General features: G+C 38.3%; 1 protein-coding gene across 1 annotated transcript in view; it reads left to right on the top strand.

Moving 5' to 3' along the window:
- LOC147620520 (putative LRR receptor-like serine/threonine-protein kinase At1g05700) overlaps positions 1–12,558 on the top strand; it is a 117,108-nt gene that overhangs the window by 31,857 nt on the left and 72,693 nt on the right. The window contains exon 3 of the mRNA XM_086825327.1: positions 2,024–2,526. Coding sequence (XP_086681453.1) covers positions 2,024–2,526 — 503 coding nt within the window. The remainder of the gene's footprint in view (positions 1–2,023; positions 2,527–12,558) is intronic.

Raw genomic sequence — 12,558 nt, 5'->3', positions numbered from 1 at the left:
AAGGGAGGTCCATGTCTCTTAAGACATCAAGTTATGGTTGTTGGCATAATCTACAAGAACTAGATAGTTTGTGAACAATGTTTTACCATTTGACATATGCAACCATAAACGAGCATGTCTTACTTTGCAATATTCTTATTTTTCATTTCAACAAGTCTAGCCATGTTGGTTGGGTAAACTCCCCCCTCCCTATTGGTTTTCTCATGTGGACAAAATTCCTTTTCTATTATGAGGTTTTTTACATCAAGCTCCTGGTGGTTCTACCTCATTTCCATCATCATTATAAAACCGTCTACTACCATAAACTTTGAGCAATGTATCCGTGGTGGCGAGGATGTGAAGCTAGTTCTCATCCTCAAAAAAATAAGCACTTCTGCCTTATTCTTCACCACTTAGATCAATGGTAAGTTAATCATTATCTTTAAGTGGGTGTTTAGTCATTAGATGATATCTCTAGTTTCAAAGGTCGACGTCCATGATGTTATCCTTCTTTTTCAAGAAGATGTGGTCAGTTCCCTAATTATGGATCATCTTCATTTGTCTCATAACAAGCATTCCATCATAAGTGGTGGATTTCTTGAAGTCCATGATTGTAAATGTGGTCAAAAGTCAATCTACATGAGTCAACTTGTTCACTCTTACCACTCCCATTGTGGGTAAAGTGAGGTTTTTGCTAGCCAATTTGATGTTCAAAGTTTTGGTCATGAGTGCTGGAGATCCCTATTTCTCCCACTGGCTACCCACCCTTGGTTGAAGATTATTCTTATGTGGAAGTGTCAATTGTTCACACGACATTACGAAAGCATACAACCATTCCATTAAGTTTAGGATTGCCTCATACATCTTAACTTAGCAATGAGACTCTGGACATCTTGAAAAACGTAGCAAAGGCACCATCACATCAAGACCCTATCGGAGGGACCAAACCTTTGAGACTATTATTGGACACTCACCCCTACGTTAGACTCTGAGAGACCTGGAGTACCCATTTATGCCAAAAAGTAGCATGGTTGTCCCTTCATCAAGGATGATTACCATGCCTCAACAAAGACCGCCACATGTCATACCACTCATACCACCTGTAGTAGTATCAAACCCTTTAGTTCCATAAGAATCTTTAATGTCTCCTGTAAGACTAGAGGGGATATTTTCAGAAATACTAGACTTTGTTGAAGCTATAGAAAGAGGTTTAGGAATGGGAATGACACCTCTTGTTTCTAGAGAACCTCATGAATAATTTTGATCTAAGGCCCAACAAGTTTAAAGATTACTATCTTCAACAAATCCTCCCCAAATTTAAGCATCAAATGTTTAATTATCTCGAAATCATCTAGAGTTCATGAGGGTAAGCTCTATCGATGGACACAGCGGCTCTATCGATGGACACAGAATATAACGTTTACATGAATGTTTCCCTTAAGTTAGAGAACCTATGAGTGTCCTTGCAAGCTACTTATTAATCTCTCTCTCTCTCTCTCGTTTCTCCTTAATTTCTTTCACCACATACGTTTAATGTGGTTAAAATCTAGAATTAGAGTGATTGTGAGAAGTTTGTTGTCAGTTTTATCAAGCGCATGATTTGTTTATTATGATGGCGTTACAATATCTATGAATGTGTCAAAAGTTAACTACCCAACCGTGCGTCACTGGACATGCTTCAGTTGTATATGATGTCTTGAATGAATACAAGTCTTTCATCATCTCTATGTTGTGTGCGTACTATGTGTAAAAGCAAGCTTAGCCTATTTTCTAACAGAATAAAGACTCGCATTTCTATCAAGGACATGGTGTCTTTACTTCACAATATCTTGAGAGTCTGAGTACTCACTTTTCGATCACACCGTAACATCACACAGGTTCAATTTTAATGTAGTAGTGGTGACTTATTCCAATCTCAAATCAAGGTTAAGATTGATGTGAAGCTTTACACGCTTACCTTCATTAAATCTAACTGAATACGTACTCTTAGTTTATTTTTCGTTGATGAGCTCTTTGTATGATCCTTCCAATCTTTATTAATCAGGTATCCAAATGATGAATTTGACCGCATTTGGGAAGCGAACACAACCGGCCCGATCCTATCCACAATGGTAACAGATCCGGAAATACCTCCGGCAGAGGTCAGGGCAACAGATCCGGAAATACCTCCGGCAGAGGTCATGGCAACAGCTATAACCACAAACGATCCGAAAGACAACCTCACTTTCGTGTTTGAAGATGTTGCGGGAAAGGGCGGCTTTTACATAGAACTGCATTTTGCCGAAATTTTACCCGGAATTAAGCGCAGCTTCAGCGTGGCAATTCCTGGGATTTCATTACCAATCCTACCTTCGGATGTTGCAGCTGGATATTCATTTGGCTATCCAACGAATTGGACGTATGACAATCATCTAGATATCGTACCTTATTTCCAAGTGACGCTTGTTCCTAGTGCTGACTCTGTTAACGGGCCAATCCTCAATGCGATTGAAATGCTTCAGTGGTCTGATTCTCCTCTCAAATATACAGGGACAGCACAACACGACGGTAAGTAACTCCTTTTTCGTGTAAGCTGATATGACTTAATTTAGCTTTTACAATATTGACGAAATAAGTTCGAACTGTGTAATGAAAACATGCACACAAAAAAGTAAACTAGAGGGGACTCGGAAAGAATGGGTCGGTTGCGAGCAAGCAACAGAGGCCTGTTTCTGCACAACTCTGTGTTCCTTCTTGTCAATTACCGCGGGGGTGTTGTAAAATTGTCAGAGTGTTAGCATCCACTTTTTAGTAAATGACCCATTTAGTGTTTGACAAAAAAGGCTCCTTTTTATTTTAGTGTTTTAGACGTCCAAAAAAAGTTATCCTATTAGTTTCTACAAACGTCTACTCTCCCAAGATATTGTAGCCATTGGACGATGGTTGTTCTTTCATTCACTCTTAAGTGTTTGTTTGCCTTATAACGTTTTCTTTTCCTACATTTTCTCAGTAATCACCTGCTTCGTTGAGAAACTTTCTCTTTTAGTTTTGTTTCAGTTTAGTTTGAGCATCGTTTGTGCCAGTTTCAATCTCCAATGTTTGTTGTAGTCTCGTTTTGGTCTCAATTTAAGACTCTTCATGAGAGGTGTTTAAATTAGAAGTGATTGAATCAGAGTGTCAGAGTCTTCCACCCATGTGGACTCAAGCTCACTATACTCCCAAATTTGCTTAGTGTTTGGGTGTATGGCACTCATCATTTGCAATGGTACAACCTTAGGAAGTTCCTTCCATCAAGAATCACCCATTTTGTTTCTTGCTTACCTCGCGTGTCTAATGTAACCATCATTTGAATCGAATTCAAATCATCTCCCTCATTTATGGCCTGTGGCTTGTAGCTTGACTCCTTCCCTAGTCTTTTGTTAGTATGCTTTTTACAAGTGAAGTAACACTATAATGGACCATAATGGAATGTGGTACCACATCTCAAATCAGATTGATTTCCAAAAGTTACATCACTACCCATAGGATGTATGCCACTAGTCACAAGATGTACTCTAAGGATTGAGTCATTAAACTATTCATACACATGGTTCCTCGCCTAGTCATGGACGATCTTAGCTTCATGCATAAAAGGTCATCCTAAGACCATCTCATAGGAGTCAAGTTGTTTGGAAAAATCCATCATAATGAAGGTATGCTTCACTGAATGTGTCAATACTTTGATCATAAGATCTCATAGTATCACAATAGGCTTGGCAACTGTTCCATCACCCATCTTTACAACAATGTCAGAGACATCAAGCCAAGGTCTACTCATCTTCTCCCACACTTCTAGGTGAGATCAGAGTCACTCCTGTGCCACTGTCTAGGACTCCCATCACTGTGATTCTTTTGGCAGTGAAAGGGTCACATTATTCTCATCACCCTCAAAGTATTGCTCCAATTTATTCAATGGAAGTTTGTCTACAATTTAGTCTAGTCATCATCCACTTCACGCTTTTGCACACTCCAATCCGAAAGACATGGCTTATGCATGTCTACAATAACATGAAGTTCCCCATTGAGGAGAACTTTCAACGCAGCATGTCTCTACATAAACATGCAGTAATTGTGGTTTCTCTTTTTGAAGCCATGAATTCTATCAATTTCGGAATGTTCCATCACCTCTCTACCATATGAGGGAATTACCATATCCCTAAGCTCATGAACTTGTTTCAATTCTTGTACAGGGTCACGGTATGAACCAAGTTTGAGTTTCTTTGATTTTCTGACTGGTTGGGTCTTATCTTTATTGGTCTCCTTAGGTTTTACTTGGGTTTTTTTGGTTTTCTTAGAATCATCCCATGTTCTGACTGAATCAAAATCCTCAGTCAACCTATGTGCTGATTGAATTGAAATCCTCATCAGTCTCATTTGTGTAGATTGGTTCATTAGATGCTCCCAAGTTTACATGTTCTATTTTCTTAATAGGTTTACTCTCCTTCAAATATTTCTTTCTTCTATGGCTCTTCTTATTTTTGGATCTTGCTACCGATATGGCTTGGGTTCCTATTTTCTTTTCTACAATCAGTGTGCTTTGAGCCATGAGTCTTGTTATTGTATTTACAGAGACAAGTTAGGCCCTTTAAGATTATTTTGTAGATTTGTTTTCTCACCTGAAACATGTTGAGGGGTGTGATAGTGGGATTATTTTGCTAGTTTACGAAATGACTGACCTCATGGAAATCCTTGATCCAATGATCCATACCACAACAAATGTAGGATACATTCGGCATGCTAGAAGATGCACCTTAAGTGATTGTTATGTGCTTGTTGGGACATTCAATGACTCTCTGTGGTCCCTGATTGTTGTGATAGCATTGAAGAGGAATTCTCTTAGTGGTAGCGTTAATGTCTCAGTCTCTTCCTACCCCACAGCTAGGTGGTACACTAGTTTGAAACCCAACCTGATACTCAAGATACTCAACACGTCCCTTAAAACCTATTTGATTATTTGTTGTAATCCTTGGAAGTGGGGGTAGAGGTCCTAAAACCATTGGGGATAGCGATGCTTTTGGTACATTATAATTTCCCTTAGAGATAGGTTACATCGGAGTGGGTTGAGATGTGGTATTAGGCACCATGACTTGTGGTTGTGTGGGTGCTAGTAAAGTCAATTAGGGTCTAGGAGCATTAGTGAGAGCTTGTAGACGTGTTCAGCATTGTGAAGTTTCATGACCATAACATCTAAAAAAGTGCAATTTCCATTGTATCACGCTTACAAGACTAGACACTTACTTGTTGTATGCATTTGTTGGCAAATTGGATACATATGTACATTCTTAAGAGATTTATTCACTTTCATTCCCTCTTGGAGTGATGTCCCCAAATCTGTGAAGTTCATCTCCACTAAAGTGAAACCTTTAGCTATGGGTTTGATAGTTGTGGTGCTATGACTAGTAGCTTAGAAACTAATTTGGAATTAAAGGCTTTGAACCCTTTGATTACTTACTTATCTTCTCGTTGGATTCGATGGCATTATCTATAACTTTATCCCATGTGGTGATTTTTCTAATGACCAAGCCATTATAGATCTCATATATTTAGCCCATGGATGAATCCATCAAGCAGTTGATTATTTGAAAAGTGTTCATAGGGGGGTGCAATGAGAGTTCAAATGTGTAAGCTAGCTAATGAAGTCTTTGACCAACTCTTCTTTCTCTCTCTCTCTCTCTCTCTCTCTCTCTCTCTCTCTCTCTCTCTCTCTCTCTACATGTCACTCTGTGAAGCTACACTCCATAATGCTCCATCACATGAGAATTGCTTGAGGAACAATCTTCTAAGAAACATGAGGTTCACGCATTCTTGAGCCTTGAGACTTCTACATGAATCCCTAGATTTACCATCTAATATAAGGCTAAACATGTTGATCTTGTGGCGATGCCATTTCATTCTCCTAAGGCCTCAAAGACTTGATCGAACACTTCACATGCAAATTGCTTTAGGAGAAATCTTCTAAGAACCGTGAAGTTTTCGCACTGAGAGTTAGATACCAATCCCTAGCTTTACCATCTAATGTAAGGTTAAACATGTTGGTCTCTTGGCAATCACATTTCATTCTCCTAGGGCCTCATGCACTTGATTGAACACTTCAAGGTGTCTTGGGTCTCTATCCCTGATGAATTTTTTAGTCAATTTAGCTATATGTGCAGCCCTTCCAAAATTGGTTTGGCTACACTGTCTCTCATACTAGGTGAATGCTTTCAACACCACTCTCCCTAAGGCTTGTGCAAAGGAAACTGAGTCTGCCTACTGGTAGAGTAAGTGCTTGTATTATTCATGACAAAGCCTACTAGTATAGGTGCATGTACAACACGTGGGATAATGAGGGTGTGGTTGTGGCTATCATGGTAAATCGTGGGCATGTAGCTTAGAGGAAATGATGTTGGAGTCGCATGTGCTGTAGTTGGTGGTGTGGTACCAATCACTCATTCAAGAAGTGTGCTAGAATCATCTCATCTCTCGAGAGAACTCTAGCATCTAGGAAGGTGAAGCTCATGCTATATTTGGTTCTTGAATTTGTACATGCCCTTGCAGGATAGAGAGTGTAGTCTGGTCCATGTCATAGTCGACTGAAACTACAATAGTAGGATCTTGTGGTCTTATAGGAGGTGTTACCATTTCGCTCATCGTGGGGGCTCTAACCTTGGATGTCCCTACTTGCTCCACAAGTCTTTGGATCCTTTCATGTTCAATGATCCTATATATGCATTCACATATGCCCCTTAAATTTTCTTCCTCAGTCTCGTGGCTTGAGAGACTCACAGGACAATCTCTTCCCAACTAAGACCGTACATTTGGGCAGTCCCGAAATCTATATGTTTTGGCTGCAATATAATCCTAGTCTTCCATAAGTAGACATTGATCTAGGATTTGCACGCCTAGTTCCATGTTGGAGGCATGTGCAATGTCGGCACTCATGTCTTGGTTATTAGGTATTACCTACGTAGTCCTAGATTGAAAATGGTTTTAGGCAGATTGAGCTACCTGGGCCGCTAAATCATTGTTGTACCAACAACCGCAAAGTCTCTTCTATTGCTCTAGAAGCGTGAATTAGTTCCTCTACTGCCTATAGTTTAGCTAATGTTCTATGGTCAACAAGCAGAAGCACTTGTGTAGGAGGTGGTTCAATGGGTCGTAGAGTAATAGCAGGTGTAGTAGGATATTCTTGGAAAGGGATATCAATGTGGATGCTTCCTCCTTGCAACAAGGCTACATCTAGCATGTTGCTTTGGAGTCAACCTCAACTTCTCCATTGATAGGCTGGTATATGTATTATAGAGTGGTTCAAAGGTAGCACCCGAAACCGAACCTCTCAGATAACTCATTACATGATCAAACAAGTTGGAAGTCGGTCTAGCTAATGTGGCTGGGGCGGTAGGGCTTCATCTCCCTAGATCTTGAGAACCTTAAGTTTAAATAAGGTGTTAGTGGTGGCATGTCTAGGACCCTCTACAATGCTAAATTGGGTTTTGACCAACGTTCAAGAGCCTAGAGTAGGCTAGTATGTCCCTAGATCAACGGATGTGTTGTCCTCTAAATTGGCCTCTAAAACACATCTAGACCGTAATAAGTATATATGAGTTAGGGTTGGTATGTCCCTAGATCAACGGATGTGTTGTCCCCTAAATTGGCCTCTAAAACACATCTAGACCGTAAGTACATGAGACTTAGGGCTGGTATGTCCCTAAATCAACGGACGTGTTGTCCTAAAACACATCCAGACCATAAGTACATGTGACTTAGGGCTATTATGTCCTTAGATCAACAAATGTGTTATCCTCAATTGGCCTCTAAAGCACATCTAAACCATAAGTGCATGTGACTTAGAGCTAATGAATTAAAAAACTAAATTCATTATTTTATATTTTGCATTTTTTTAATGTTAGAGAAACTTGTCTAAAGTGGGTAATTTTAGACACTTATGAACACTTTTTGGGAAGGGTTGTGCATGAAATTTTTTCTAGGTGCCCAAGTATGTTTGTACACTATGAAATTTTTTTGGGGTGTTATACAAGCTATATCAACATGATCCCCATGGCTTAAAATGAGTATTTAAAGAGTTTTTGCTTGCGATTTCCTAAAATTTTCCCTTTTTTGGATTGCCAAGCGGAAACTTTCTTTTCTTTTTTAAAATTTTTTAATTATTATATTATTAACTTTTTTGGATATTGGGTGTGAGAACTATTTATTTTCTTTTTTTCATTTTTAAAACTTTTACTTTTCTATTTTACTTTTTTTCTATTTTTCTCTTTTTATTATAATTTTGGTTTTAGTTTCTAGTTTCATAGATTGCCTGAAAATAGGCCTTGTGAAGATTTCTAGATTTTTCATAGAATCCATCTTTGACCTCGAGCCTTTCATGCATTAAATGCAGCTAACCAATTAAGGCTAATAGATAGTAGCCCAAACTTTAAAGATTAGGCTACGTTAATTGGCATTATTAGTACTAATATAGAAACACAAAAAATATGTAAAACACAAAAAGTAATCCATTTTGCAAATCCTTGCTTTTATCCAAATTTCTCTGTGGAAGGGTGGTTGCAGGATCAAGGTGCCTAGTTTTGTCCACTTAAGCATCCTATAAATAGTTTAAAAAAAGGCATTTGTTTACATTTAGTGGCCAATCTTTCCTAGCTAACGAAGGAATTTTCTTTCAAGTTCTTTTGTTAGAACATCACATGCAAAGTTGGGAATATAGTTGCATAATTTGATTAAGCATCAAAAGTCCTCATTTCTTTAAAGTACAAAGTCAATGTATACAACCTGTCCCAAATTTGGACTAATTTCATAAAATGATAATATCTTTTACATATAAACTCATATGAGATTCCCACTTTGGACCTTAGATCTTTACATAATATAGAGCTTAAAATGAATTTTTGAGAAAAATTTAAGCTATTTGTCTATTTTCTTTAAATATTTCAAGGTCTTTATAGTGTTATAATATATGCCATTTTTTGCACCCACAATAACTACCACTTACAATGCTCAATCTTGTAGATAAAAAGAGTGGTAAATAGTGAGACATTAGTAGAATGTGGTGGTTAGTCAAAATTTTAAATCCAGTGGTTGGATTTGTAATGATCTCTTTTCCAAAATTATTCCAGGCTATCAAAAGGCCTGCAAATATTAATAATCTAATTAGTAAAACTACATTTTTGAGGTAAATCAACAAAAACCTATAGGTACTAGTGTAATCATTTCATCATATTTTTAATTAATTTTGATTAACTAGATTAATTTGTATCAACTTAAGTTATATTGGGTTAATTCGAGTGCATGTGTATTTTCTATTAGTTGCTTGATCTCATTTGAAGTACGTTGCTCCCCCAAATTTGCTCTCCAAGCATTGTCCCAGTCCAGCATAAGATGGACAAAACTAGACATCCTGATCTTGCAACAATCCAGAAGGAGTTAAAAATTAAGACAAACCCTACGCTTGGAAACAAAATTTCTTGTTTGTTTACCTAAATTTTTTTATTTCAAGCCCAAATTAGTGTTTTCTGTGCAAAGGTAAAAAATAAACCAAAAAAAACAAAACATAAAAAATGATCAAAACAGGAATTGTAGAAAGTAAAAAACACATAGTTTTAAAAGTAGGAAAAACTAAACATAGATTTCGTAAGATAATCAAAAAATGCAACATATGACAAGACCAATGCAGAAAAACAAAAGGTTTTTTGGGATTTCATTTCTACTCCATTCTTGAAAAAACATGAAATATAACAGAATTAAACCATTCATAAGCATTTAAAATACACTATAGCTATATGGTGGGACTATTCCCTGGTAGGAAAGACAGTATTTATGTGGTAAGTCCTTGTGCCATTATGAGTCACTCTTGTCATGGGGAGTTCACCACACCGCACTCGAGAGCACACAATGCATAAATTATGAACTTATATACCATAGCAAGCACACAAATGCACAGGCGGGGTATGTTACTTACCTCATGATAGCTTGAGCTTGGGATTCTCGTAGGTAGCATTGTTCGATGGAACACATGAGAGCTCATGCCATCATCTCATTGCCGCACCCTCCTCATAGCTCGCCACATTGCAACTCGATCCCTCTCTCACTCACCCACACATGCATAGACAAGGGATTAGAGAGCTCACATCATACATACAAGAAAGCAAGAGACAAGAGCTCAGGGGTTCACCTCTAAGGAATTTTATGTATCATGTGCGTTCAAGGGGTATTTCAAAATCCCCTTACACTTGCATGCTTTTATGAATAAAATGACCCCTTTTTCTTCATAAATTTATGGTTTTTTTTCAAAATTGGTTTAAAAAACCACTCTTGTAAATGTAAATATGTAACTTTTTTGAAATCATATGTCCCTCCTGAGATGAACTCACATGCTACACTTACATATTTTTAGGTGAACCCACCTGAGGACAAGAGGGAGAGAGTAGAGAGCAAGAGCATACTTAGAATATGTATACGAGAATACAAGAGAATGAGGGGTTGGTATTTCATTTTGCCTTATCTCCTTCATTTCTAGGGTTTACACCATTTGGGCATCTAAAGTTGAAAATTAGGTCCTAGCCTTCATTAAGCTATCCCGTATTGTGCATTACATAAATTATACAATATATAATCATTTAAGGGAAATTCAATCTTTCCGGTGCCTATAAACTAAACAAAGTGAACGTAATTAGGTGTGTATGTGTATGTGTGTGTGTGTGTGTGTGTGAGAGAGAGAGAGAGAGAGAGAGAGAGAGAGTTGGCCAGTTTGAGAGAAATAGAGAGATTAAAAGATTTTAAGCGAGTTGAAGAGAGAGAGAGAGAGAGAGAGAGAGTTAAAGAGAGAAAGAGTTAGAGAAGTTAAAGGTAAAGAGAGTAGGCTAGAGACAAAGAGTGAGTGTTAAGGAGAGAAAGAGAGAGAGAGTTAGAGAGAACTAAAAAGAGAGTTGGCCACTTTGAGAGAGCAACACACAGAGTTAGAGAAAGTAAGAGAGATTGAGAGAGTTAAGGAGAGAGAGAGAGTTAAGGAGAGTTTGAGAGAGTTAAGGAGAAAGAGAGAGTTAGAGAGGTTGAGAGAGAAATAAGGGAGCATTACAGAGAGAGTGAGAGAGAGAGAGAGTTACAGAGCTAGAGAGAAATGGAGACTAGGTCAGAGATATTAAGGGAGTTAGAGCGAGAGAGAGAGAGAGAGAGAGAGAGAGAGATAGAGAGAGTTATACGGGGGAGAGAGAGTGAGTGAGACAGAGATAAAGAGAGAGAGTGAGTGACGATGAGATAAAAAGAGTTACAGAGAGTTAGAGAGGGATAGAGAGAGAGAGACAGAGATAGAGAGAGAGAGAGAGAGAGAGAAGGTTAGAGAGAGAGTTAACGAGGTAGAGAGATAAATAGAGGGAGTTACAGAGAGTAGGAGATATTGAGAGTTAACAAGGTAGAGAGATAAATAGAGGGAGTTACAGAGAGTAGGAGATATTGAGAGAGAGAGAGAGAGAGAGAGACAAAGAGTTAGAGATTTAGAGAGAGATTATAAAAGAGATAGGGAGTGACAGTGAGAGGTAGAGAGAGAGTTACTATAAAAGAGAGAGAGGTGGAGATAATTACTATGAGAGTTACTGTAAAAGAGAGAGAGAGAGAGAGAGAGAGAGAGAGAGAGAGAGAGAGAGAGAGAGAAACGGATATAGGGAGAAAGACTTAGCTAGAGAGATTTAGAGAGAGTGAGAGAGTTAGATACTAATACTATACTACTATTATTGAGAGAGAAAGAGAGATATTTAGATAGAGAGAGAGATTTAGAGGGTTATAGAGCTAGAGAGAGAGAAGGGAGGGGTTATACAGAGAAAGAAAACAAGCTAGAGAGTGAGATTTAGAGAGTTAACGAGATAAAAAAAAGAGAGTTTGCTAGTTCGAGAGAAATAGAGAGAGTTATAGATTTTGAGAGAGTTGAAGAGAGAGAGAGAGAGAGAGAAGAAGAAGAAGTTAAAGGTAAAGAGAGTAGGTTAGAGAGAAAGAGTGAGTGTTAGAGAGAGAGAGAGAGAGAGAGAGAGAGAGAGAGAGAGAGAGAGACTTGGCCACTATAAGAGAAACAGAGAGAGTTAGATAAAGTAAGAGAGATTGGGAGAGTTAAGGAGAGAGAGAGTTAGAGAGATTAAGAGACAAAGTTATAGAGAAAGGGGTGAGCATAACAGAGAGAGAGAGAGAGAGAGAGAGAGAGAAATCGAGACTGAGTAAGAGATATTAAGAGAGTTAGAGAGAGAGATAGAGAGAGAGAGAGTTATACGAGGGAAGAGAGATGGGTGAGACAGAGGTGAAGAGACAGTTAGAGAGAGAATGAGTGACAATGACCTAAACATAGGTACAGAGAGTTAGAGTGGGATAGTGAGGGGGAGAGAGAGAGAGAGAGAGAGAAAGAGACAAAGTTAGAGAGAGAGTTAGCGAATTGGAGAGAGAAATAGAGGGAGTTAGAGAGAATAGAAGATATTGAGAAAGTAAATAGAGAGAGAGAGAGAGAGAGAGTAAGAGAGAGAGAGACATAGAGAAATAGAGTTAGAGACTTAGAGAGAGAGAGAGAGAGCGAGAGACAAAGAGTTAGAG

Source organism: Cibotium barometz, chromosome 31 (assembly GCF_041138505.1).
Source record: "Cibotium barometz isolate CiBa-2024 chromosome 31, ASM4113850v1, whole genome shotgun sequence".
Taxonomy (NCBI): Eukaryota; Viridiplantae; Streptophyta; class Polypodiopsida; order Cyatheales; family Cibotiaceae; genus Cibotium; species Cibotium barometz.
This window is presented reverse-complemented; position numbering and strand designations above follow the sequence as displayed.